Source organism: Manacus candei, unplaced genomic scaffold (assembly GCF_025592945.1).
Source record: "Manacus candei isolate 608988 ecotype Guabito, Panama unplaced genomic scaffold, ASM2559294v1 h1tg000065l, whole genome shotgun sequence".
Taxonomy (NCBI): Eukaryota; Metazoa; Chordata; class Aves; order Passeriformes; family Pipridae; genus Manacus; species Manacus candei.
Window position 1 is genome coordinate 12,383,415 of NW_026138113.1, and position 27,567 is coordinate 12,410,981.

General features: G+C 41.8%; 2 protein-coding genes and 1 long non-coding RNA gene across 4 annotated transcripts; all 3 read right to left on the minus strand.

Moving 5' to 3' along the window:
- Positions 1-40: 40 nt before the first annotated feature.
- LOC127479199 (uncharacterized) lies at positions 41-301 on the minus strand. Its single transcript, XR_007907499.1, has 3 exons — positions 241-301; positions 133-168; positions 41-60 (listed from the first exon to the last, which is right to left on the minus strand). It is a non-coding gene; the product is annotated as an uncharacterized LOC127479199 (long non-coding RNA).
- Positions 302-2,572: 2,271 nt separating this feature from the next.
- Positions 2,573-11,828, minus strand: LOC127479185 (fatty acyl-CoA hydrolase precursor, medium chain-like). The gene is made up of 14 exons (XM_051805815.1): positions 11,716-11,828; positions 10,361-10,565; positions 9,269-9,413; positions 8,858-8,991; positions 8,378-8,531; positions 7,472-7,573; positions 6,474-6,578; positions 6,292-6,342; positions 5,666-5,806; positions 5,495-5,581; positions 4,423-4,570; positions 4,112-4,243; positions 3,732-3,804; positions 2,573-3,318 (listed from the first exon to the last, which is right to left on the minus strand). Exons 1-14 carry the CDS (start codon positions 11,786-11,788, stop codon positions 3,144-3,146), a joined length of 1,725 nt encoding a protein of 574 aa, XP_051661775.1. The 5' UTR covers positions 11,789-11,828; the 3' UTR covers positions 2,573-3,143.
- Positions 11,829-15,598: 3,770 nt separating this feature from the next.
- Positions 15,599-26,555, minus strand: LOC127479186 (fatty acyl-CoA hydrolase precursor, medium chain-like). 2 transcript variants are annotated; one of them, XM_051805817.1, is made up of 13 exons: positions 26,411-26,555; positions 25,409-25,613; positions 24,970-25,108; positions 24,571-24,704; positions 22,863-23,016; positions 22,508-22,609; positions 21,627-21,725; positions 21,038-21,178; positions 19,840-19,920; positions 18,740-18,887; positions 17,966-18,115; positions 16,183-16,255; positions 15,599-16,070 (listed from the first exon to the last, which is right to left on the minus strand). In XM_051805817.1, exons 3-13 carry the CDS (start codon positions 25,087-25,089, stop codon positions 15,881-15,883), a joined length of 1,392 nt encoding a protein of 463 aa, XP_051661777.1. In that variant the 5' UTR covers positions 25,090-25,108; positions 25,409-25,613; positions 26,411-26,555; the 3' UTR covers positions 15,599-15,880. The 2 variants fall into 2 exon arrangements, with proteins under 2 accessions (XP_051661777.1, XP_051661776.1); XM_051805816.1 differs by lacking the exon at positions 26,411-26,555 and adding an exon at positions 26,169-26,325.
- Positions 26,556-27,567: the final 1,012 nt, after the last annotated feature.

Below are 27,567 nucleotides of genomic sequence, written 5' to 3' on the forward strand. Positions count from 1 at the left end.
TCGCGGCACGGCGGGTGTGGCGGCGGCTCCGGCCCTGAGGGACACCGCGCACAGACCGACCTTCCAGCCTCGGACAGACACCGCGCACAGACGGACCTTCCAGCCTCGGACAGACACCGCGCACGGACGGACCTTCCAGCCCCGGACAGACACCGCGCACAGACCGACCTTCCAGCCTCGGACAGACACCGCGCACAGACCGACCTTCCAGCCTCGGACAGACACCGCGCACAGACGGACCCTCCCAGAGCAGGGACTGTCCCCGCTCGGGCTCCTCTCCCGGCCCGCTCACAGAGCGCAGACCCCGCGGTTATTGCCGGCTCTCCGCGGGAAGGGGCGCTGGGGCGGCAAAGGCCGCACAGCGACTGTCAAAGCTGTTCACTGTTTATACACTTTAGCAAACAAAGGCACTAAGGTTCGTTGGCTACAAGTAACCTAGTTCTCTTATTAATTAGTGTTCTATTCGTTAATAATTCCCACGCTTCTCATGCTAATTAGTCCCATGCTCAGTGTTCCCCTTCTTTTGGGTCAGAGACCGTGAGTCGATGGTCGTGACCTGCCCCTGCTGGAATTACCCTTTACCCAGATGGACCTGATTTCGGCACAGTTGCTGCGTTGTCTTTGTTAGTTTCTTTTTGATCTTTATGCGCCAAATGTCCTTGTGACCTGTAAATTCTGCATTCTTTGTGTGCCCAAATCAGTGGTACATCCTTCTTCCCAAGCCTTGTTAACCTCCCCCAAGTCTGAGATCACTGAAACACATCCAGCCCTAAACCTTAACAAGGCAATTCTACCGACAATTAATTTGTCTTTCTAACTAATACCTGGACATCACTTAGACCTTGTTGGCTGCTCTCTGTTCCACAGATTAAATCTCCTTCCTTGTAGAATAGGCTTGAAAGTGTACAAAGATTAAACATCAAAGAACATCCTTTTTTTAAGAAAATTTTTACATATTCCACATTTTGGAATAAGATGACCTGAGAAGCAGGACTGGCACATAACAAACTTGGTGACTGACTTGGAAAGGCAATTATAGAAATTATGTCTAGTTAATACATTTTTAAAAAAAAAGATTAAGGGTTCTGTGTGAAAAACAGAACAACAGCAGCAGTTCTTGCTGAATATTATCAACTAAATAAACTACAGACAGAGGTGCACAGTGCATCCATTTGTATTTAATGTATATGCACTGTTACCTTGAGCTGAATTGGGTGTCTGTACCAAGTACCGTTAATATTAAAGCTATAAAATAAAATGAGGTTTGGAATATGATGTAGGAACCTGCTGCTTAATGGTAGCCTACACATGCTGGCTGTGGTATTACTCCTTTCTCAGCTGTTTGACACTGTGCCATTCTTTATGTTTGGGTTTTAAAGAGGACACATGGACAAAATGCTGCTTCTCACAATCAGAAAGTCCTTTGTTATCATATGTGCCTAATAAAATACCAGGCCTCCCTTTCCCACAGATGTTATACTTATGACTTTGCACTCCCAAACACACAGAGAATTTCTCTTATCTTGGTTAAGAAAATGATTTTTGTGAACCTACAAGGACAGAAACACTGGTTCAACTAACAAACCAATAATGGACACAAAGGCTACTTCAGCCCAAATCAAGGGGAGGAATAAAATGTCCAGCACTATGGTTGCTCCAATTAGCTTTACTTAATGATGGCTTTTTGCAAGTAATGGTAACAGCTGGGGTTTTTTGCAAGTTAGGGAAAAAAAAAAAAATGCCCAGAAGGGCATGTCCAGGCATGTCCACTGCTCAAGGTCCACCTGGGTGTCAAAGCAAGTGCAAGTGAACCCAGAGGGGAGGAGGATGAAGAAAACATCTACTAGAATTCAACACCTGCAGGCAGTTGTGTCACTGTGACAGCCCCTCCTGGGAGGAGCAGCCACAGGCTGTGGGGTGCTGTGGGAGATGGGAGGGGGAGCCTGGCACCAGTTAAAGGGGCTATTTTATTTAGAGCTATTTTATTTAGAGCTATTTTATTGCTGGTTTTTCTTGTTATGAGCAGAGTTCTTGTGGACTCCTGGATGCTTGCATTGCCTGTTCCTTTGTGCCTGGCAAGTGTCTCTTGCTTGTGATGTGACTTTGCAAAAAAGCCACTTCACCGCTTGTGTGCCCTGACACGTTCCAGATGTGCCACAAATGTGGTCACAGCTGCTGGTGCCCTTGGAAGGTGGAAGACTGGGGGTGCATTTGCACATCAGCAGCTCTCCTCTCGGAGGGCCCGTGGACAATGCTGAGCCAACACCATGCAGTGCACAACACCAGCAGCCTTTGCTCTCCCTCTGCCTCAGTGGGCTCTGTCCTGCCAGCAGTGCTTCCTCCCCCCTGCCAGTGAACTGGGAATTTGCCAGGCTGAAGAACACACAATCACACCACAGAATAGTTTGTGTCAACCCTGGAGCCTTGAGACTCAGGTTCTGCAAAGAAACCTGAAAAACTCATACCTGAGACCCTTCGGGTTGAAGAAAGAAACTGGGCACCTTTCTGGCTTCCTGGGTGTGATTTAACCTCTTGGAATGAGCCTGTATCAGTTAAGTGAAAGAAAAGGGAGTTCCAAAAAAATTAAAAGCAACGTTTATTTATAACAATTCACAAACCAATAAAACAAGTAGAGATTTTCTGTCCTCAGCTGAGAGATGTTGAGCCAATCTCACAGATGTAGTTTGATGGATGCTCTGCTCCCTACAAGCTATTTCCAATTAAAGAAAGTGGAAAGAGGCTGTAAGAAGGACAACTGACCATGCTCTTCTGAAAGAAGAGGGGAGTAAGCATAAAAGGTAGCCAGACACTTATGATATATTCTGTATAAATAATTTCTTACAGATTTCAATTTATTTGCCAATTCCCTCCTCATTATTCAGTTTTGATGTCCACTGAGTAGATACTGTGGTCTGTTTGAGCCTGAAAGATTGTGTTTTTTTTTTTTCTGCTTGGTCCATTAAATAGTGATTTTTAGTCCAACAAACATTCCAAATTTCCCTTCTTTCTCTCCTTTCACTGTGACCAGGACAACAGATTACATGATAGTGAGTTAGAATGTGATTATAACTCTGCATCCTGACAAACTAATGTTGTTTGACTTTACTTTGGGTCTTGAAAGCAAACTGTACCCTCTGCAGCTCTTACAGTTCTGTGTGTTCTCTCCTTTCACTCATCATTTGTTTCATGAGCTGTGTCCAAAACTTCATTTTGCCTTCTTTGAATTTCTGTGCTGCCTTTTGGTTCAGGTCTATCTCCAGGTACTTCTCATCCAGACCATACTGAGGCCAATGGACCAAGCCTTCTCCGTTGGGATTTCTGGAAATAACAGAAGGGAAAGTTAGCTTTCCATTTGCCTGTCATTGCCCTCGGGCTGCTCGGGTTGAGCATTTCAGAAAACTAACACGAGCTCAGATTATGTGATTCTGGTCCCTGAATAGTTGGATGTTTTTTATGACAATGCTCCTCAGCAGAACAGCAAAAGTTTAATAGTTGCCATTGCTTTTGGATCTAACACTCCATTGCAGATGGAGTTCTAGATCATTGGATATTTTTTTTTTCCTTTTATGTCTGCAGGTTCATTGAAAAGACATTAAGAAGAGAAATAATTTGCTTCAATATTTATCTTAAATTCTGCCAAATTTCTAGGAACAACCACACAAGTACTGCTTCAGGCATGTCTCAGGCAGCACAGACCAAACTTGAGCTGTCAATAGCATTCTGATTCTCACCCATTTCTAGCAAAGTTAGTCCAGTATTTCATAACAGTTCTGCTAAGTTTATTTTCTTCCTCTGTAGCACGTCCTGCAAAGTGAGAGATGAAATGGCAGCATTAGAACCTGGGTAATTAGTAGCAGCTCTACCAATTCCAATAGGCTGTAGTCAGTTCTACCTGTTGCTCTGAGCTGTGGCAGTTTTACCTGAGCAGAGCTCTAGGACAGAGCTGCAGAGGAGTGATTTCATTAAAAGTATTTACTACTAAAGACAGAAAATTTTTTGTGTTCGTTACAATATTTGTAAGGGGGAAAGTCTATTCCAAAGTCCTCCAATAAGTAAAATGAGCAATAAGGATGCTTTAAAAGGAATACTTTAGCAAGCATGGATACATCACCAGCTAAGAAGGGCTTTCCAAAGACAAAGGCAATCTCGGATGCATGATCTGCTTTTACAAAGTCTGGTAAAACACCTTCTGCTTCACTTGGTCGATGCTGGAATTCATAGAAGTAGACTGGGTTGCCAGCATCTGAGAGACAGGGAAGAGTGTTAGTCTGAGAGGCACCAAAGAGGATAAACTTTCACTACCAGCTGTTTTGGTTAAATGTTCAGTAAATATCAGTTCTCTGGGTAATGAAGTGTGACACATACTGTCCACCCCACAGCCCAGGTGAGAATTCTACATTTCTTGTACTGCTGCTGCATTACCTCTGTGGAAGTTAGCCACTTCAAGGGATGAAAACACAAAGAAGACATCTCCCAGTGCATCCAGAAGGCCATCTCGCACCTGAGCAGGGCTGTCTGCATCCCCTATGTACTCATTGTACAGCCCATCAACAGCTGCAGAGGTAACACCCTGAGAGAACAATAAAAGGGGCTTACAATGCTTACAGTGATCAGGATAATTAGGAAGAGTGACAGCACTAACTGAGTGTGGCATGTGCAAGTCTCTGGCTAACCCCCAAATACTACCTTTCAGAGAAAATCCTCAGCTGTCAGAGTGTGGCTCAGAGCTCAGGACTGGAGTTGCACAGCTGCCAGATATAGGTGTTCTCAGGGAAAAGAGATAGGCAAGATCTAAAGATCAAACATCTTTAGATTAACAGCAGTCAACAATGTTGACTGTTCTCCATTCTGTGGAAATAAACCCTCACAAGAGCAAAGAAATTCTCTGGATTTCATAAAATCCATTTATTGTTGTAGATGACCATAATTTACTCCCTTTCTTGGTTCATGGTGGATGTCTGTGACACTGAATGATCCCTTGCAAGTACTATGGAGTCCTTAATTCTCACCTTTTAACCCGTATTTTTCTATATTTAGTAGTTTCAGAAGAGCACAAAGGAACCAGAAAGCTGGGAGATTTGTAAAGTACAGGGAAGCCAAACCTCAAGCATCCTAAAGATGAGTTGTCCTTCCTTGTCTCCCAGCAGGGCTTTATTAGGTCTCATGTCATACCTGCTGGGACTGTGCATGTCTTGGATAACCCAGGGGTATCTAAACTGTCACAAGAGACCTGTGTTTAGATACCTGAGTCACTCCTGGGTTTCCAGAGAAGTTCTTTTTAAGAAGAGGGGCACTGAGGCTGGAAATTTAGAGAGTGTGTTCAATCACTGGAGGTAACAGGAACACAGCACACTGCTGCCCTTTACTGCCCCAGGGTAGGAAGCTGCTCAACAGAACAAAGTTTGCCTTTGAAATGTATCCCTCCAGGAGTGCAAACACAGAACCAGAGCAAGTGAAGCAGCAGCACTGGGTTATTCTGAAAATGGTCTCTTACCTTATGTAATATTACTAAGGAGATTTGTAAAATTTCACGTGCAACATTTTTATCCAGACCATCCATGAAAGGGGGAAATTTCATCATCTGCATGATACAGAGAATCATATTTCTTAGAAAATCTTATATTTGCAAAATGATACCCAGGTAACAACATTGTAAGTCTCTTACCATAGGAAGTGCCCATGTAAATTCACCGTTATTTACTCCTATCATATATGGGACTGCATTGATTGATTTTTCAGATAGTAATTGCCTGGGACTCTTTGGAAAAAATACACCATCTACACATGTACTGATGAAAAAGAAATCCTGAAAAATGGGGGAAAAAGAAAAGAAAAGTTTCATTAATACTTTAATTTTGCTTCTAAAAAAAGTCTAGATTTTTTACTGTGGTTCCAAAGCGAAGCCAAATGAAAATACAACAAGTAATGGTATTCAAACCATCTTTAATTCTCTGACAGATTTTCTGCACTAGGCAGAAGCTTCTGTGAAGATTAGCATTAAATTCCTAATGTTTGTGAAACATAAGTGATTATGTCCAATTTACATCTTTTCTTCGTCCAGTATTGTTGGGGATGTGTGGAGCAGTGGGAGAAAAACCAACTTGTGTGTTGGAATTTCAAAGGCCCATATAGCCCAGCATTGTGATAAGACCTTTTAAGTTGGACATAATATATTATATTAATTAATTTTCAGGTTCTCCAGGTGAAACTGTGACATTCCATACACTCTTTCCCTTCCCCTGGGAGAGCATGACAGCAACCACAAGTGGCTGCCTGCAGAAAGGGCAGTACCTGTTTGCAGTTCTCAGGGGAGGTGCTGCACAGCCGCAGTGTTGTCATGTCCTGGAAAGGTCCAGAAAGTCAGAGGTTACACTCACTTTGAGTTCTCCTGCTATCACAACACACAAATAGTCTTCTCTGTGATGATAACATTTGAAATGTCATTTAAATGCAAGAGGTATAATTTCCCCTACCATTTTTCGTGTTAGCTCTATTATCTCTTCTTCTGTTTTTTCTCTCAAGCACTCAACTATTGCAGCTGAAGTGGATTTTTCACAGCCAGAGGCATCAGCAATTTTCTGTAAGCAATAAAAACAAACACTTTGGGACACATTTCCTATGTCTGACTGTATGAGCCACCAAACCCAAGAGCCCAGTGTGGGAGCAGAAACTCCTGCACAGGGATGGCTGGAGCCTTGCATGTCCCAGCTGTGCAGGGAGGGGATAGGAAGCCCTCTTAACCTTCACACTGTGGGCTGGGCAGAAGGACAAAACTTGTGCTTCCAATTTGGTTTTGATACAGAAATATGCCAAGATAATCCTTCTGATAAATAAGATGCTGGGCTGAGAAAGCAGAATGGCATAAAGGGCTTAGAGAATACAACCATCTGTATGGTAACAAAGAGCACTTTATGCCATTTTGGTGATGTCTTTGGGGCTGGAGTAACAGCTGTCGTTAGAGAGAGCTCATTAAAGTGTTGTCTCTTTTATATCCCAGGTTCTGCATTCCTGGAAGTTGTTTCTTATAGTTGAAGAAGAACAAAAAGGGTTGAGGTCAGTACTTCTCAAATTAAACAAACTGAATAAAGTCTTGTTTGTTTGCAAAGAGGCATCAAATAGAAGGGGAAGAGAGGAGTATTCAGAATCTGATACCATTTGCCAGCCAAAAATTATAGCTCAACTTTCCTTGAAGACACTACATGTTATCACATTCCTTGACATTTCACACTTCTTCCCTGCTTTCTCTCTTCACTTCCTTGGTCTTTTGCTTTCACTGAGACACATGTGGCTATCTGGGTACTTGAAAAGCAGAGCATCATTAAATATGGACTATTTGCACACAGAAACAGTCTTTACTGACTGTGGGTTTTGTTTCACAAGAACTAAAGCCTGTTTCTATATTTTAGGATAAACAGTTTAAGATATGCAAAGTTATCTGAAAAAAGAATTAAAATTACCACAAAATACCCACTTGTGCTTCCTCCTTAGGCTGGTCAGTGAAGAAACCCAGGAGTGCAGTACCACTCTCTGAAATGGCCCTGTGGAACAAGCCCTTTGCCAGGGGAGATAAGACCTGTGAAAAAGCAAGGACAAGCATGACAAGCATTGTGTTTTAACCACTGATGAAGAATTCTGATATCAGGAATTGCCATTTAAAATGTAAGACTGTTATTCTGCAGCCTCTGACCATAGTTCAGCTGTGCAAAGGCCTTTGGCAGCACCAGCAGAGATAAGGATTTCCTGCTTGTGTTTTCCCCTCCCACAGCATTTTGCTTCCCAGACTTCATGGACCTCCAGTGCAAACCAGAAACTAATGGAATATGCCTAAGGCAGTCTGGCTGTGCTGCAAAAGGGAATAAAGAGCTCTTGGCCAGAGGGCCAAAGCTTAGGAAACAGGAATTTTTATCCCATGTATCAGTGAACCCTGGTTTCACTCTGTGATCTGCACCAAATTGTGAGGCTGGAGAAGAAGAGCATCTTAGCCAATGTGCTCAGTGTTGATGGAAAATTTTAACACAATCCCTGGGACACAAAATGTGTGTCCAGTTCAGCTCTCGTGACTATTCACCTGGATTACTTTGCACAAGTGACTGGTCTGTGAGTCCTCTTCCAGGACTTTTCTCACAAGGTTAGACTTTGGCAGGTTTGTTTGCATTGAAAAAAAGCAAACACACCAAATTTAATTTAGTAGATGAGAGATAACATTTGGGGACTAATTACAAGTACTTGTGCTGTTGTACCACAGACAGAGGTGATGTGCCACTTACTGTAACAGCATCCCTTTGCTCCCAGACTTCTCATGCACATACTGAAAATGAACATGGATGGTGGTTTTAATCCCCAAAGTAATTAAAATTCAATGTTACTGTGAACTTACAAGAGCAGAAACACTGATTCCTCCTGCAGATTCTCCAGTGATAGTGACAGATCCTGGATCTCCTCCAAAATGGATGATGTTTTCCTGAATCCACTGCAGAGCTGCTACCTGATCTAAATATCCCCAGTTCCCTCGGGCATGTTCATCACCAGTGCTGCAGAGAAAGGACACCTTTGTTTCAATGCTCAGTGCAAGAAAAAGGCAGAGGAAAATACAGCCTGTGGTGTGAGAAATCATCTGCCATTGCCTGCACAGAACTTCTCTGCACAACTGAAAATCAACAGCCTTGGGATGAGAGCAGCAGTCCAAGAAGAACAGATCTGAAAGCTGAGTTGGGACTGGTAAATTGTTCCCAGGGGTTGCAGATGCAATTAAGAAATGCAGAGTTCCTTTGCATAAATGAGTCTCTTGCACTTCACAAAGGCTTTGCACACATGAATTTGGAAATCACCTGGCAAAAAATGGGATAAAACATCTTACCTAAGATATCCAAGAACACCTAATCTGTACTGAATTGTTACAACCACCACATTTTCAAAGGCTGCTAATGCTGAACCATCATATGTTGAAGCTGCTCCAGAAACTAATCCACCTCCATGTATCCATACAAAGACCTGGAAAGACAAGACCAGAATCAACCCAGCACAGACCTGAGCTTCCAGTGATAAAAACTATAACCCAAAATAGAATATCTTTGGTTGTTTCACTCCTGATTCTTTCAGACTACATTTCAAAAATGGTAGAAATCTTTTGGATCTGCAAGTCTACAAAATGGCATTGATTTTGTTAAATACTTACACTTTGTCAGTGCCCTGTGACTTTGGACAGATTATTTAGAGGAAATCAAGCATAAAATAAATTTCCTAGAGGTTTTATAATGGTTTTGCTTACAGGCAACTTCTGCTGTTCTCCTGCAGAAACGGGGGTGTACACATTTAGGTACAAGCAATCTTCAGACACCTGAAGAGGAACCTTCTCCTTTCTGTTAGTAATCATGTCTGAAAAATATTGTCCTAGGATGGGATCCTGCACACACCTGAAAAAATAACAAGCAACAAATACTGTTAATATGTTTTCCTCCTTTGACCTCTCATTAATGAGATGTGTAAAAAGGAGCCACTGCCTACTGCAATACACAGGGACATGCAGATAAATCCTGCTTGTTTCAAAATATTACAGAAATATATCTGCAAACACATAGGGCTATAAATGTCTTCAATGGAAATGTAAATTAATTATTTTACATCTCCAACAGCTTTTGATATTGTAATGGGAGGTATCAGACTTGGAGCACTAAACAAGGGCAAGAGGACAAATGGATAAAACATTTACAAGGTAGATTAGAATTGCCCTGCATTTCTTATGTGCCCTATTAACCATGTGACTCAGCATTTTTTCCTTAATATGTATTCCAAAGCTTTATAAACCCTGGGAATTATGGCCAAATGCTCCCAGGAGAGAGGATTTTCAGTGAAGTGCTGATCCATATCAGTTCATCCCTGATGCCCATTAAATAGCAGTAAAGAGAGCAGCTGATAAAGATGTCTTTAGAAATGTATTCACTGCAACAGCTGCAGATGTAACGAGATGGCACCAAGGAATTTATCTTTGTGGATTTTGATTGCCCTGGATGTGCAGCAGTGTCATGAAATTGCTTCTAATATAAATAGAAATATAATATACAATTATATAAATTATACAAATTATTAAAATAATATAAATAATATAAATAATAGAACATACGATACTATAATAAATAGAGAATATTTATTTATATTATATAATATAAATTAATGTTATAGTTGTAGAAAGTGATTAAATAGAAAATCGGAATAATATTAATATAATATAATGTATAATAATAAATTCTACGAATTATATTAATACATATAAAATAATAGTATATAAATTATTATATAATGTAGAAATAATGTATAAATATAAAATTAACTTAAATATTCAGTGGTTTTGTCACTGCCTTACATTGGTGGGTAGGAAGTGGCGTCTCTGACACCTTTCCATGGCTCAGGTGGCTGGGGCTCAGAGAACCTCAGGGATCCAAGGGGAGGTTTAGCAAAAGGAAGTCCCAAAAAGACATTTACACTCCTCTCAGCTGTGTCTACTTTGAACTGGAACCCTCGGACTCTCCCATATTTGGTCTCCACTTCTGGTTGCTCTGCTTTTTGTCCTGGAGGATGTGAGCACAAAATCACAATTGGTCCATTTGTAAGTGCTTACCAGATTTCTAATTGCTGGATGTGCTACTTAAATATACCCCTGTTGTTTACTTAATAATTTTCAACCATAGGGCTTCAACAAACTCTAATCAGTTCTAACAGTACACTAACTTACTATTTTATTTTACTAATTTGATTACTAGTATTTACTAATCAAAATTTTAGATTTTCTAATTTATTCTAATGCACTTTTTTACACCTTTATTAAATCAGTCTAGCTGACATTCTTTCAGCCTTCATGTTGATTAGTCTGTGGGTATAGTTCCCCCCAGGTATATCACATGTATTGCCTTACCCCTCACATCAGTGACTGCACACCGATCTTAACCTCTTTTGGTCTGGGTGGTTAGATAAAAGCCCAATAGATTGCTCGCACTCAGAAAAGGCAATGAACAGACCAAATCTATTCCAGACCCCAGAGAGTACATACAGCCAAAAGAAAAAGCTTCTAAAAATAGTCTGGCATGTACAGATACTGTTAGCATTTAAAGAAGATTCCCTTTAAGATCGGTGTGGAAGTTCTCAGTCCCAAGTTACAGATGTGGCACCGTGGCCTGCTCTGCCTCAGCACACAAGACCTTGATTTTGCTATTTGCAAAGTAGGCAAATAAGATGAATGACTGAAAAGAGACCAGAAAAAGAAATGAAGAACTATTTGCTATTCTAACTCCATTTCTGTGCAGCAGGGTCGGGTGCCCGGGGTTCCCCAGGGGAGGCAGCTCCGGGTGTGCTCATGGTATTTTCCTGAACCCACTGCAGAGCTGCTACCTGATCTAAACATCCCCAGTTCCCTCGGGCATGTTCATCACCAATGGTGCTGCAGAGAAAGGACACCTTTGTTTCAATGCTCAGTGCAAGAAGAAAGGCACAGGAAAATACAGCCTGTGGTGTGAGAAATCATCTGCCATTGCCTGCACAGAACTTCTCTGCACAACTGAAAATCAACAGCCTTGGGATGAGAGCAGCAGTCCAAGAACAGATCTGAAGGCTGAGCTGGGACTGGTAAATCGTTCCCAGGGGTTGCAGATGCAATTGAGAACTGCAGAGTCCTTTGCACAAGCGAGTCCCTGCACTCTCTTCACCCAGCCCCTCCGGATTTACCTGTTGCCCCCAGCGCCGTCAGCCCGAGGGTGACGATCCAGGCGAGCAGCGCCGCGTCCCTCCCCGCTGCCATGGTGCGGGCGGGCCCCGCTCCCCGAGCGCCTTTTGTACCCCGGGCAGGACGAGTTGCGCAAGGCACAGCCCTGCTGGGCCGGGGCAGCGCTCGGGCCGGGAGCCAGCGGGGCTGGGGCTGCCGGGGCACAGCCCTGAGCCGCTCCCGGGCCCCGCTCGGCACCGGCGGCACTGGCACAGCAGCTCCTGCCCCACCAGGGTCCCACTGCCCCTCCTTGGGAATCTTAGTCACAACATCTCTGCCTCAAAATGCTTTGGAAAGAGCCTTCCTTGCCCCAGGAGCTGTGTCCTTTGCTGTGCCACCACTCTCTGTGACAGCCAAGGGAGGATTTCCTCACACGGCACAGCAGGGACCAGCAAGGGAACCTCACTTCTGCTTTATTACATGTTCACTTGATTTTCACAGAATATGCTGAGGTGGACAGGACCCACAAGGATCTTCAAGTCCAACTCCTCAGTGAATGGCCCACACAGGGATTGAATCCACAATCCTGGCATTCTTAGCTCCAGGCTCTGCCAACTGAGCTCATCTCATTCTGGTATTAAGACCTCAGTGTAAGAAACACAACAGAGTCAAATCCAATATCCCTGAACAGTGTGCTTTTCCTGAAGCAAAAGTTGAGGGATTTTTCTCACAAAAAGGGTATTTTTTGAGAAAAACAACTCTAGAAAAATCCTAGCTTTTCCTGCAGGTGCAGGGGACACCTGTCATTCAGTCCTGTGTGTTCAGTCGTGTCTGGTATAGTGTTGCAATACAGTTGTAACAATTAAGAGATCACTTACCAGCTTTTGTAGTGCTGGAACAATATTAAAGGGTGGTATTTGGGTGGTAACTATATATTTAATATTTTAATACTCCTAATAGGTCAGGAGGATTTATTTTCTGTGTCAGCTCACCTCCATAATCAAAGCATGATGTGCAAAGGAGAGATTAGAATAGTTGAATAGGAACAAAGGAAATTTTCTGCTCACATTAACTAAGAGGTTGTGTTAGTTTGATGAAAGCTTTAGGTTCTGCCCTTTTTTTTTTCAAGGCTCTGTAGCTCTTGCCCCAAAAAGGCAGTTTTGCAATTTTAAATCATGAGAATTCTTAATTGTCAGAGACAATTTGATAGAATCATATCACACAATCACAGAGTGCTCGGGGTTTGAAAAAACCTTAAAGATCATCTCATCCCACTCCCTGCCATGGGCAGGGACACCTTCCACCAGCCCAGGTTACTCCAAGCCCCGTCCAACCTGGCCTTGGACGCTTCCAGGGATGGGGCTTCTCTGGGCAACCTGTGCCAGGGCCTCCCCCCCCTCACAGGGAAGGATTTGTTCTGTGTACCTGATCTAAACCTACCTTTGCTTGGCTTGAAGCCATTCTCCCTTGTCCTGTCACTACATGTCCTTGGCAAAGTCCCTCTCCATCTTTCTTTTAGGCTCCCTTCAGGCACTGGAAGGGGCTCTATGGTCTCCCCAGAGCCTTCTCTTCTCCAGGCTGAACTCTCTGATTGTCTCCATAGGAGAGGGGCTCCATTTCTATAGATTAATTTACTGCTTGCACCTCTCTGGATGGGTTGCAAAGACCCACAGTCATTAAATAGTTCAGCACATGTATTATGCACCTGCTAATCCTGTATACTGTGGCTGTGCTTGTACTTTACTCCAAATCTTCCTACATAGGTATGCACAGGTGTGATTTACAGCCCTTGTAGGTAAATCCCAGTGAACTTTAACCTGGACTGCTCCTCAGAGGGCAAACTGCTGGCAGCAGCTCCAGTGGACACACTCAGTGCATGCTGAGCCTCTCAAGGATGTGCTCTGAGTGTGGGGCAGCCCCTGCCCTCTGCCCCAGCTCTGAGTGCAGCAGTGCCCCAAACACTGCCTGCTGTGCTGGTGTGTGGCTCAGCTGGGCCTGAGGGCAAGGCCAGGGCTCACTGTGCTCTGGCAACTGGGATGACATGGAAATCTGAGTGTCTGCAAAACAGTGTGGACAATACTTCATGGCAGAATTGCTGTGGCTGCAAAGGTGTTCCCTGGGAGACCTTTTCCTTGTTCCTCAAAGTGAAGTTGTGACACTGAAGGTGTGGGATTGGTCTGCAGTGCTGGGAGTGTACAGTCCACACAGCAATAAATATGTATGCATTGTCTAATGCAAGTCGTGGAAACAGGGGCCTGGGGGCCAAGTGATGGAGCTTAACATGTTCTCTTTTACCTTTGTTTGTGTGATAAAGGTTCCTGAGATGCCAAGGGTAGCAGCACTGCACAGTGGGAAACTGCAATCCTGTTTGCCTGCCCAGATGCTGTTGCAGATTCTCCATCTCCACTTACCTTGGACTGCTTTGGTTCCTGGCAAGGGAAATCTGTTTCCATGAGAGGTGGAACTAGAGGAATCCCTCCCTGTGACTCAGCTTTCATTCAGATGGACATGCACAGTCTCACCTCACTGGTGACCCACAAACTACAGGAGGAGTCCTTTGCTGCAAAGCCTAATACTGTTTGCTTGCTGCTTTCTCCTTTTGCTGTAACAAACTTTATTTATTTCCATAAAGAATTCATTTTATGTCTCTTGATCTTTACTGATTTTACTAAACTCTGTATTTCCTATTTACTTTCCTTTTATTTTTCCCCTTCATTACTACTTCCTTCAATCTTTGTTCTACTCACTACTTCTCTCCCAAGTACCCATTCTGCAAAAATTCTTGGTCCATATCCCACCCACAGGCCTGGAGAAGCAGCCATTCTGAAAATATTATGTGTGCAAACCAGTTTCTGCAAACTCTGCCCATCTCACTTATAATAAGATAATAAAAAATAGGATTTTAGGTCCTGACAGCATTGTCTGTAGATACTTTGATGGATCTGCAAGCATGATCTAATTGCTTTGCAAATGTAGAAACTCTTACTCTAGTGACACAGACTAGACTTATAGAATCTGCAGCAGTGGAGATTCTCCCTACCTGGAGAGGGCAATTCTTGTCCTGCTTGGCATTAAAGAGAGAACATTTTGCAGCTTACCCTCAATCAGTGAATAATTCCTAAGTCAGGGGTCAATTAAAAAAATCCTGCCACATGATGACCTTTGGCTCTTTGTACTTCAATGCACTGCTGCCTTTCTTGATTCCAATAGCTAAAAAAAAAATAAATAGACAACTATCACAGCTCCTAGTAAGTATTCAATGAAGCTACAGAGAATAAAACAGAGCTGGAGTCTAAGAAGCTTGGACAGCTTTAACAGTCTCTCTTTAGCATGTGGTAAACCCACAGCAGGATGTCTCTGGGATGAGACAGAGCACTCATCTCTATGTAGATATGAGCAAAATCTGTTGACATTTCCCACTGTGATGTATTTTTAGCATGGGGCCTTGTGCTACAAAGTCAGTTCCACTGCACTTCTCTGCACACACTTACAAGATGAACATGCACTCAATGCTGCCTGGTTTATCTCCTTTCAGAGGGAGTGGTGCAGGACCTCAGGGGTTTGTGCAATGAAAATCTATCAATACTATTTTGAAATATATTCCCCTTGTCAGGCATGTTAGATAAAACAAAGGAGGAGGGGCAGATGCTTAGGAGGATTTTCTCTTTACTAAAACATTTCTCCCTTTTCTAACATTTGAGAGAAGTCTTAATCCCAGCACTACTATGACAGACACGTACCACAACAGTCAGAACCATACTGTCCTGTTATAAAACCAACTTAAAAACCAGAACATCCTGTAGTTTCATTTTCTTTCCACAGAGGACATTTCTGTATCTACAGCACACCAAAATTTCTGTACCACCACTGACACACTTAACATCAGAAGACAGTTTTACTGGCAAATTGGGTCGTCATTGATTTCATTTTATTAAAACAATGTTGCTGCTACATTCTGTCTTCAGTCATGGGGAAGTGACAGAAAAACCTGAGCACTGGGGAAATGTAGTAGCTGTATTTAACAAGTGAGGGATCAACTGGGGTTATTACAACAAATAATTTCAAGTATGACAACTGTGAAGAAAAGACGAAAAGAAGGGAAACAGAATTTTATCCTCAAAATAACTTTAAGTAATTTGTTTTCCTATCCTAATAGCTTGCATATTGTGTGCATGTTTAGACTGTAAATTATAACTCTGAATTAACCTTCTTGTTTTCCATTCTTTGGTTATTTGCCTTTTCCAGCATCAGCTTTTTCCAGAAATTCACCTTCTCTTCTTTCAACTTCCTGGCTTTCTTTTGTTTTAGATTTATCTGCAAGTATTCTTCATTTAGGTTGTAAGATGGCCATTCAACCAAACCCTCTCCATTAGGATTTCTGTAAACAGCAAGAAAGAAAGAAAGAGTGAATGCCCTTTTCAGGCACAGGGAAGTTCAATCCCAGAAGTCAGCACAGAGCACTAATGTCTCATGACTCTCATGATTCTTACCCATTTCGAGCAAAGTTAGCCCAGTACTTCATCAGAGTTCTACTGAGGTTCTTTTCTTCCTCTGTAACTTCACCTGAAAGGCAAAATACAAAGTTATTATGTGTGGCAAAATCAAGACATTACTACTACAGGGCAGCATTTCTGTCTGTGAAAATGCTGCAACAACTTCTTGATTGCAACAGAAACACAATACCTGCAAAATGTTAGTAATGCAGCATCACGAGATTTCAGCACTTCCTGAGTGACAAAATTATCCTTATTCTACAACCAGGGAATTTGGGAACAAGGAAACAAGGGGATGTGCCTGTAGCTTTCCCAGAAACCAGAAGCAGAACCAAAAAACCCCCATGTGTTCTGCCAGTACAACTCAAGAAATGGGCCACATGGTTTAGCTTCCTGGACCTCATTCCAGCTTTGTGGGACTGAAATCCTCCCTACTATTCAGAGCATGATGAGGCAAAGACTTCTTCATTCTGATATGAGGTGATGTCATTTCTCAGCACTTCAAGAATATTCATTTATATCCAGTGACACATAAGCCCACTGTATCACCAGGGGAAAATAATTGCAGTGTGTTATTAATTATAAGTGCATCTCCACACATTAAGAAAAATATTTGTTATCTTATTGCCCTCAGTAAATTCAGGCAAATAGGAAATGAACTGTACAGTGTTTCCTAGTGTAGCAAGTATGCAAGTAAAAAAATAAATATAAAATATAAGCAAATCAAAAGGCTCTAGTAACAGATTAACAAAGGGTTTTACAACATAGCTGGATTGCTCCAAAGTTCAATGGAGTAAAAGAAAGCACTTTCAATTATGTAAGCTTTGAAACAGACTATGAACTACTGCTCAAATGGCAAAAATAACAGCAGAAAAAATTGTGAATTCACTTAAAATAAGTAGAATTTCTGTGTTTCTCTGTCAAAATAAGATCTGTCCTAATTGGTTTCATGGGAAAGAAAATACACCATCCTGAGTATTATTGTTTTAGCCATATATAATTAAAGCATATTGCTGGATTCACAATATTCCTTAGGATGTGGCATCGTGTATCTTAACTGTTCAGTGATTGGCAAATTCATTTGGAATGGATCAATGTGGGATTCTGCCTGAAGGAACTTCCCAAATCTCATGAGAATGTTAGGACTACACCCTTAATCCTCCTGCAATGGACTGGTTCCATTTTGAATAAAATGCTTATGTATTAATTGAGTCATGGGGCAAAATAGTCTTTAATCTAAGTATTAGATCTTCCTGCAGAAAATGAAACACTGCAGTCCCAAGCTTTGCTCTGAACACAACTGGAACAGTATCTGCAAAAGAGACCAAGTCCCCCATCCCCTGGAGCCTGACAGCCCCTGGGGTTTCCTGGGAAGGAGGAGACACTACCTTGAACTCCTCAGGAAAAGAAGATATCTAGATTTCCTGCTGCCCAAGCACTCTGCCAATCCCCTTCAAGCTTAATTGATCTTTCCTTCAGTTTATTTTTCAGCCAAAGCTATTTGGCAAATTCATGCACAATGCTGGTCTAATGGCAGTGAGTTTTTTAGCAAATGTCCTATTGGCTAAATTGTTAACAATATGTACAACTTACTGTGCTTCACAATGAGCAAACTGTACCTGACAGATTGGGGAAGACAAATAGTGTAAAACAAATTCTACAGGAGAAAGAGTCATGCTTTGGTCTCACTATTAAGAGAGGTATTTTAGTCTGATTAAAATACGTAATAATGCCAGTTACAAGACTAATTTCTATGTGAACATTTATGACTATTTCTTACTGCACAGCTGAATTTCTCCTGCCAGAAAGGGCCCTCCAAAGACAAAGCCAACTTCATCCCCGTGGTCAGCCTTCACATACTCTGGTTTGCTGTCCCAGTGTGAACTGGGGCGGTGCTGAAACTCAAAGAAGTAGGTAGGGGCTCCAGACTCTGGAAAATGTAACATTTAGAGAGTTAAAGAGATGCATAAAGTACAGTTGACATCAGCTGTTTAAAATACCACTTTAAACATGCCCAAAGCTTTATACTGGCCACATTTCTAATGTAATGTCACATTCAAATATGTACATTTTTAATTCAAAATTAAAAACTCACACAAAAAAAAAAAAGAGTCGAGGCTCACAACAGGAAAACTTACAGAAACCACAATAACACCAAATTATTTCCAGTTCTGGGTATCTTGGCAGGGTTTGTCAAGATTTTTTGAAATCTTCAGACCACAGAGCTGCTGACTTCTGAAGTAGCTGTGGGCCAAAGGGCAAAGGTTGCTTTGATATATTTTAATTTTTAAGCCTGTATAGTTCAGTTAGCAAACATTTATCTGTGTTATCCCGTTCTGGTCTCAATATATTGTGATTATGAGCACAGTGCAAGACACTAGGACAAAGATGAAGGACCACACACAACCCTACAGACCTATATCACTCTTCATCCTCAAGTTCCCAGTAGGAATCTCAAGATGGGTTGCCTACACATGACAGGATTTGTGTCTACATCATTTGATGCAGCATATAGTAAGAGGTTTGAATATCCTCCTGCTGCTCATTAGCTTACCCCTGTGATAATTCAGGGCTTTAATGGCTGGCATGACAAATGCCATATCCCCCAGCAAGTCCAGAAACCGGGCCCGTAGCTCAGCAGGATCCTCTGTGTCTCCCACATATTCATCTACTATCCTGGGCAGAAAATCTGATGGTAAATCCTAAGAGACAAAAGGGAAACAGGAAAACAAACAGACAAATCATCACTGTCTCTATTAGCAGCTAAAAATGTCATTTTTTTAACGTCAGAGATTCTGCAGGGGCACAAAGGTTCAGGGTAGCTCCCATGTTGATGGGAAATAAAACCTATTCAGACTTTTTGGGAGGAAAAAACCCCCCAACACCAACATAAAAAACAAAACAAAACCAAAAACTAACAACAAAAAACAAAAACACCCCCAAACCCCCAAACCAAACCAAACAAAACCAACCAAACCAAAATAAACAAACAAAACCAAAAAAACCACCCTAACCCCCCCCCCCACTACCTCAGGTCTAATTTGCACCAGATTTATACAGGTTTAAAACTCTACAGGACTCAAAGATCCAGCAATTTTTCCTGATAATACCTCTGGCTTCTGTTTTCTTCAGGAGAAAAGAGATGGGAATGACAAAAGTAAATTCTCTGAGACCTTGAAAGATTTATGGACTATTAGACTACAGGACAAGACCAGCTGGATCTCAGAACACAGTGTAGGTTTTTAGTGTTAGAATTTGCTGCTTGGAAGACACACTTTAGGAGTGCAAAGTAACTCCTTTAAAAGCTGCTTTTAATTTCATGTAAACACATTGAAAAATCCTGCCTTGAAACAAACCCATCAACCAGATTAGCCATGAGACAGCTGAGCATTAGGGACACTATTACAGTAATCCTACATACAAATAGGTAAGATAAAAATGTTGCTTCAGAAATCTAGAAAGGAAAACATTTCCCCATATCCTGGGCCTGACTCAATCCTATTTCTGGGTAACACCCCAGTCCTGTCAACTTTGCTGGAACTCTCCCCAAAGCATAACATGACCTCAACTCTTAGCAACATTATAACTCAAATCTGTTTTATGCTTGAAAAAGAAAATTCACTTCTCAAATTAAATCAGTGCAACAGTACTTACTACCATTGGTAGAAAAAACTCTAAAGTTGAAGCAATTGATTTTTTATCTCCTGTTTCCCTCAAACCTGGTATTTTTGATTCCTGCACAGGAAAAAAAAAAAAAAGAATGTTATTAGCACCATTCAACTTCATTATTTTTAACATTGGAACTACATTATTCCACTTTACTCTTACTACTGGTGTTTATTTTTTGAAGCATCTCAGGCCAAAGTGCAGCACAATGGAGCAGCTGCCTGGAAAAGCCTGTATTTACTGCAGCAAATGTTTCCTTGGTGAAGGTTTCTACATAAACCACTCATGCTAAGCAGTTTATCCTTAAATCAACAGACATTAAGAAACTTGTAAGACTAGAAAGAAATAGGTAGAATTGAAGCAAAAAGCTTCTTCTGTCTCACAGGGTTATTGGAGATCTTAGAACTCATTGGCAGCCTCTGTGTCTGGTTCAATTGTTTGAGCCCTTTGAAACAAAGGCACTGCTGCTCCTCTTTCACAGCATTACATAAAACAACTCTTCTGACTGAAAAATAAATGAAAACAGATTTTACACTGTTCTTCTTGGACTCAGTACCAGCACACTCCCAGAGACACAGTTGTTACAGGTTCAGATTAACTACACATAACCTGAATACTTGAGAAATGAAAAAAAAAGAGGACAAGAGGGGACACAAATCCATCTCCTGAGCCTTTGTGCAGTGACAACAAATTGCTCATTTTTTTGAGTTACCTATTGAGTTCAGGAAAGAATTTCTTCACAGAGAATGGGTTGGATACCTGCACCATCCCCATACTCTGTCCCCAGAGCAGATTTTCAAAGCAAAGCTTTTTGCACAGTAATAATGGCACACAGGGGAAGCTGTGTCACATTTTTATGTCACATTTATCAACCCTGACTTACTGTGCCTTGTGAGGGAAAGGATTTGGTTTATTTCACTTTAAGTAATGTGCTCTTGAATGTTGCATTCTTTTCCCTCTCTTTGCCTTGATGAGGGATTAAAATTTTAGGATAAGAAAATACTGTACAACGTTGATGTTCCAAGGATACCTGTGGTTCTGGGTCACTACAGAGTCAATGCAAGCAAAGTTTACCTTGTATGTATTTCCAACAATGCAAAGCCTTGTCCTACCAGAAAATACCTTCTCGAGTTGCCTCCACCAGTTAACAAACATTTAAAAAAATTAAGAATAATCATTAAATTACAGATCTGATATTCCAGCCAAATTCATTGTTGGCGACTCCTGTCATAAATGGAACTGCATTAAATTCTTTTCCAGCCAGTATCTCTTCAGGTGACTTGGGAAGAAATACTCCATCCACAAGTATGGGCAGAAATGGTACGTTCTGAAGGAGGAGGAAAAAAAATGATCAAATCACTTGTTAATAGTATTCTCAATTCAAATCATATAAGGTGTCCATATTTAATGTTCCAAGTGCAAAAAAAGGGCTTTAAGAAATTTGAGTGTCTACAGCCACTGTAACATAGATCTAGTTTGGCACAAGAGTATAAAATGCAAGTCTGGTTGGGTCAAGGTATGGAGTAATGTGATGGTTTCCTGATTCTGTGCTGCTTCTAACTGACATGTATGTAAGTATATGCTCAAGCCTTGCTCACAACTTTCCAGGTGCTGTGACAGAGAGAAATTATGTGATATTTCAACATTTAGGGGGTACTTTGATGAAAGTTCAGAAAAATCAATTTGGAACAGACCAACAATGAACTCTGGTCAGAGGCTGAACAATGTAAGTGCACCATTAAATACTCTGTAACTCTACACAGAGTCTCACCTACCGTGGTGTTGAAGATTATATGGTCTGCTTCCTGCTTCCTTAAGCAGTTTATCAGGGAGAGGGAACTGCTCGTGTCACACTTAAAGATACTTGCAATTTTCTGAAAATTGTTAGCAAAGACAAGGACTGTTAGCTGTGAGGTGGCCTTGAAGGGATTCATAAACAGAAAATTATTATACACACTACTGTAAATAGTTTTACTTAAGGGCAGATTTAGGTGAGCTTGACAGATCTTCAAATATTTTATTTTACTAGAAATACAGAAATACTACACACAAAGTGAAATCATTCTGGTATACTTCTCTTTCTTGCTAAATTTCCATTCCCTGTTCTACAACATACTTTAATCTAGAGAAAATACAAGGTTATAGCATAAACCAAATAAGGAAAGAAAACTCAGAAAATCAATTTCTGAGATATTTACATTACCACCTGCTGTTGCAGGAAGAGAAATGAAAAGGTACTTATAGAAAGGAATTTTATTTGAAAGTATTGTTTTGTTTCATATTTAACTACTTTACTTCACATAAAATCTCTCCATAAAAGACCACAGTTCAATGAAAACTGAATGCCTCTTTTGGATTCTTATTAAACTTGCCATAATAAATGTCACAGTTAGTCTACAGGGTACAGTGGGTATAAAAATGGACATTTGCCTTGCTTGGCATGTGGGTAACTGAAAATACCCACATCAGCCCACAGCCTATTTCTAACACCAAACAAGATTGAAAATAAACAGGTATGCTGTGAGAATAGACTTGATCAACTTGGTTCCATAATATGCAATGAAATGTTCCCCTTTTTTCTTTTAACCAAATGATCACATATAAACATCCCATTTCAGGTTATAAAGGGTTTAAAATGCAAAAACCCTGAGCCTACCTTAGGATGTATTGAAAGAAGTAAATCTCTACTGGGGAGAAGTAGAATTCCACTCTCTGATATTGCTTTATGAAAGAGACCCTTAGACAAAGGAGATAAAACCTGCCAAGAAGGGAAGAACAAAAATTATTCTACGTTAACATCCTTATCCCATAACTTTGTGCTTGATTAGACTCTTGGATTCAATGGGGAATTACACATTTTTATTTGCTTACAGGGGAAGTCTCCAGACTTAGCACAATGTGCTGTTAATCTTACTGTCAAAAATAAGGTTAAGCATGAAATGTTGCACTAAATGAGTTTTTGAAGATTTTTTTAAAGACTTTACTTTCTAGTTTATCTTCTGTATGCCTACATGTGCAAAAACGGAGCAAGATCCTGCAGATACACCAAAGAGTGTGACAGATCCTGGATCTCCACCAAAGTGTTCAATATTGCCTTGGATCCACTGAAGAGCTGCTACTTGATCCAAATAAGCCCAGTTCCCACGAGCATGTTCATCACCAGTACTGAAAGAAAAGCATTATAAACCAAGGAAGAGTAATAATACCAGAATAAAGTAAATTTTGTTCAAAGTTCTGAAACAAATCATGGAGGCTTTCAGGTGAATGTCTGTGGGGGTTACCAGATTGGGAGTATGCATTGCCAGTGGTTTATTTCATCATAAATGTTACAACTTAAGTTTTTGTATTATTCTAAATTGCTAGGAGCTGAGAATTAATTTTATAATTTACATATTTGCAGCCATCTGAGTAAGAGTTTTTATAAATTGCTATGAAAGACAGAAAGGCATAAATCAACTTTTCTTAGCTTAGGTTTTATAGAAAAAGAGGTAGCAGACCTCTGTCCTGTGATGTCTGTCTGGCTGGCTGTAGCTCTTAGAGAATTTTGCTTTCATTCTGTACCCACACTAGTCCTAGCAGGAGTTCTCAACGAGGACTGCAGGGCACAGAGTGAAATAAGGTTAAAACAACACAGAAATCTCACAGGAGATGTTCACAAACTGCGTCCACTATAACCAGCTTACACATCAAGCAAAATTCACTTGAGCCACAGGAAGAAACTACAGCAAGGAGCTCAGTGAGAGGTTGCTGGGGTTAACTTTCTGCATAGAAAATGGGTGGCTATTACTCTAATTACTAAGAGGTCATGGCAGAAAGAGGTCATTAGCTGCTACATGTGCATGAGAAACCGTGACATCTCATGTGTTTCCCCAGTTACTTGTCTTTGATCAAACCATTACTTGTTTTGTGTTAAACAGATGGAGACATGCTTAGCAGAAATTCGAGGTGTTGAGAACAAAATTGAGAGGCACCAAAGGCACAACATTACAAATATTCACTAGAAACCATTACAGTGGATAAAAGATAAGATGCACTGAAGTGTCTCACTTAGGAGTACAGATATGGGTAGTATTTGAGACATGCTCTGTGTGACTCGGTGTTAGAAATCAAAATCAGAGGGTGGTTGGCACTGCCCAGGCTCCCCAGGGCAGTGGGCACAGCCCCAAGGCTGCCAGAGCTCCAGGAGGGTTTGGATGATCCTCTGGGGCACAGGGGGTGACTCTTGGGACTGTGTTCTGTGGAGGGCCAGGAGTTGCAATCAATGACCCTGATGGGGCCCTTCCAAGTGAGAACATTCTGTGTGATTGTGTGATTTGGCCCAGGAAGGTGTGTACAGTCCCTGACCCACAGTCACACCTACACCCCTGACTCACCTCTCCTGTCTGCTCACCCCTACACTGAGGGATCCCTGCCCTCTACTCTGGATCAGTTTTTGCTTTACACACCAATGGATGGAAGTAGAGGCAAGAACAAACATCCTCTCCAGAACCAAATCAGCCCAACTACGATTTGATAGCAGGCTGCAATCAAATGACAATGCAAATGGGATTTACAGACATTTCTTAAGGCTCTGAAGTCCTGATGTCAGTGAATTATGTATATTGAAACTACTGTAACAGTGGGAAGCTGGTATAGAAGTTCAGCTGATTCAGCAAACAAAACTACCATGCTTTAAACATGACAGGAAGTACTTTGTTAAAATGAAATAGGGGATCTTACTTGAAGTATCCAAGGAGTCCAAGTCTGTACTGAATTATTACTACCACAACATTCTCGTAGGCTGACAGTGCTGAACCATCATACCTAGAAGCACCACCAAATATAAAGTTGCCTCCATGGATCCACACCATTACCTTAGGGAAAAAAAAGGGTGTGAGACACTTTTATACACTGGTTTGCACATTCCATTTCAAAAAGGAAAACACCATCAGATAATTAAGAATTCCAAAGCACCAAAACACTGAATTTTAGGTTGCTGGGCTTTGAATTTTACATTTTACATGCTAACATTATTTCTGCTAGTGCAGCATCACATTTTCAAAAGCAATTAAGACTCTTAGGAGCAATCATTAGGTGCAAACTTTGTACTGCACAAGTTTGTACAATGGGTTTACATACAGGTAACTTGTCCTTCTTGCTGGAACCAGCAGGGCTGTAAACATTGAGATACAAACAGTCCTCAGAAGTTCGGAAAGGAATGTGTTTTTCTTTGTAGTTTCTTTCAGCTGTTTTCAACATGGACAGATCTTGAGGACATCTTCACAAAAGAAAGGAAGCACAATTATTAATAATGAAACTGCAACAGCATCGGTGTAATAAGGACAGAGAAAACACTCTTTTGCCCCACAGGCTGAATCCCAATGGGGTGCCTGAACTTTGTGTCACTTATACACAGCTAGAGGTGCACCCTGGAAAAGCAGGACTTGGACTTGAAATACTCCAGTACTGGCAGTGCATCCACTACCAGCTCCTTCCCAGCAATCTGTACCCCAATAAACACAACCCCACCGACCCACAGGAGCAGGGCCTGGATACAAAGGAACTGAACAGCTCTCACAGGGGTGGGTAAGAGGTTGCATCTCTCACATCATTCCAGGGTTCAGGTGGTTCAGGTGGGGAAAACCTCAAGGATCCAACAGGGGCTTTTGCAAAAGGAATTCCAAGGAATGCATTTACGAGTTTGTCTGTCCCCTTTACATCTGTTTGTTTCCCTTTGAGCCGTCCCAGTGCCAGAGTCACTTCTGGCTCAGCACCACTCTGTCCTAAGGAACACACAGGATGGAAAAAAAAATTAAATTGCATCTTTACAGTTATCAGACAGACTTTTCAATGACATATTTTTAACTGCTTAATTTAAAAAATTTCAGCTTATTCCTTTCAATTTTGTTCAGTTTTCATTTTGCTTCTGTGCAGTGACAGACACGCCCTGCCAAACCCTCCTGTATCTGCTCTGCCAGTGACACCTGGAACCAGGTAGGACAGAGTTTGGTCACTGTGCATAAAGCTAAAAAGCAAATTTCAGAGCAAACAGCAAAACCATTAACATTTCCTAAATTTATCATTCAACAAAATCTTAAAAATATTTAGTTTAGATAATTCAGAAATGTTTTTGCTTTCTACCTTTTGGAGAAGATGGAAAGCTTTCTTTTCATAAAATCATCTCAGAAATGGTTTCATCTCACAAAGCTAGTAATTTTTGCTTCACTGAGATACTTTTGCAGATTGTTACCAAAGCGTAAGAGATTTACTGCCTTTGAAAAATCCCACTTTGAGAATCAACTTCCTCAGCAGCACTAACAACAGACCGTGCATCTCACCTTCTGCTCCGCACCAGAGGAACGCTACGCTACAGAACAAGGAGCCAAGCAGAGCGATCTGGCTTTGAGGAGCCATTTCTCACGCCCGGCTGGGCTCCCGCTGGCTCGCTGGTTCTCTGCGGCAGAGCAGGTACAAAGGTCCGGGCCCGGGGCACTCGGAGCAGGGAGCGCAGCCGAACTGCCCCGACCGCCAACACGCCCCGAAGGGCGAGCCAGCCCCTGGTGCTGCAGCTCAGCCTTACCTGAGCCCGGGAATGGTCACACTCCGCCTGGGAACAACCAGGGAACTCACCGGAGTTAGGGGCTGCCAGGGCTACAGGCAAAGAAAACAGGGAAGGGCTGAGCAGGTTCCAGAGCTGTCAGCAATTAAAAGTCTTTATAAAACCCCTTAAACCAACAAAGACTCCACCAAAAAAACCAAAAACAAAACAAAAAAACCCACCAAAAAACCCCCCCAAAAAACCCACAACCCCCCCAAAAAAACCCCACTGCACAAAACAAACAAAAACCCCAAACAACAATAAAAACCATCAACCCCCCCATAACAAACCCCAAAACCCAACTAAGCCCCCCAAACCCCCTACAGAAACGCACACAAAATCCCCCTAAAAAACCCCAAACCACACACACATACACAAACAACTCAACAAACCCACTAAAAACCTAAGCGATGGATTACAAATAATTAGAAAGTAATGATTAAAAAACCCCAGTTAATTCTTGCTTTAACCCTATTATAAAGGAGTGTATGTGTCTAGGAGGAAACTTCGTCCATATGGAACTCTGGGAGTGGACTGGCAGTTGGAGTGCAGGGCTGAAAAACGCCAACAACAGCCCTTATCCCCAGGAAAGAAAGCCTTGACCTTTGTCTTTCTGGAGCAGTTGGTGGGCCAGCCTGGGCACTCCACAGGCAGCAAGAGCTTTATGTCCTGGCACCTTTTGTCTGGGAGGAATCTTGCTCCATCTGGAATTTTGGCAGTGGGACTGGCAGTTGCAGCGCAGGGTTGAAAAAAGCAAACAACAGCCCTTCTACCCAGGAAAGAAAGCCTGGAAGCTTTGGGTTTCAGGTGCAGTTGGTGGCCCAGACTCAGCCCTCCATGGGCAGCAAGATCTTGCTGTCCTGGCAGCTTTGGTGTGGGAGGAATCTTTGTCCGTCTGGAATTTTGGCAGTGGGACTGGCAGTTGTAGCACAGGGCTGAAAAAAAGAGAACAACAGCCCTTATCTCCAAGAAAGAAAGCCTGCAAACTCTGGTTTTCAGGTGCAGTTGGTGGGCCAGCCTGGGCACTGCATGGGCAGCAAGAGCTTTCTGTCCTGGCACCTTTGATCTGGGAGGAATTTTAATCTAAATGGAATTTTGGGAGTGGGACTGGCAGTTGCAGCACAGGGCTGAAAAAAGAG

Bases quoted from the DNA above. Each gene is read 5' to 3' on its own strand.
- LOC127479185 (XM_051805815.1), bottom strand. From the start codon at position 11,788: ATGGCAGCGGGGAGGGACGCGGCGCTGCTCGCCTGGATCGTCACCCTC. The intron at 6,579-7,471 runs GTGGGTATTTTG...TATTGCTTACAG, and splicing joins AGCCTAAGGAGGAAGCACAA to AAAATTGCTGATGCCTCTGG. The intron at 5,807-6,291 runs GTACTGCCCTTT...CCCATTTTTCAG, and splicing joins CCCCTGAGAACTGCAAACAG to GATTTCTTTTTCATCAGTAC.
- LOC127479186 (XM_051805816.1), bottom strand. From the start codon at position 26,244: ATGGCTCCTCAAAGCCAGATCGCTCTGCTTGGCTCCTTGTTCTGTAGC. The intron at 22,610-22,862 runs GTAGGCATACAG...CCTTCTTGGCAG, and splicing joins CTTGCTCCGTTTTTGCACAT to GTTTTATCTCCTTTGTCTAA. The intron at 19,921-21,037 runs GTAATTTAATGA...TTTCCTGTGCAG, and splicing joins TTGGCTGGAATATCAGATCT to GAATCAAAAATACCAGGTTT.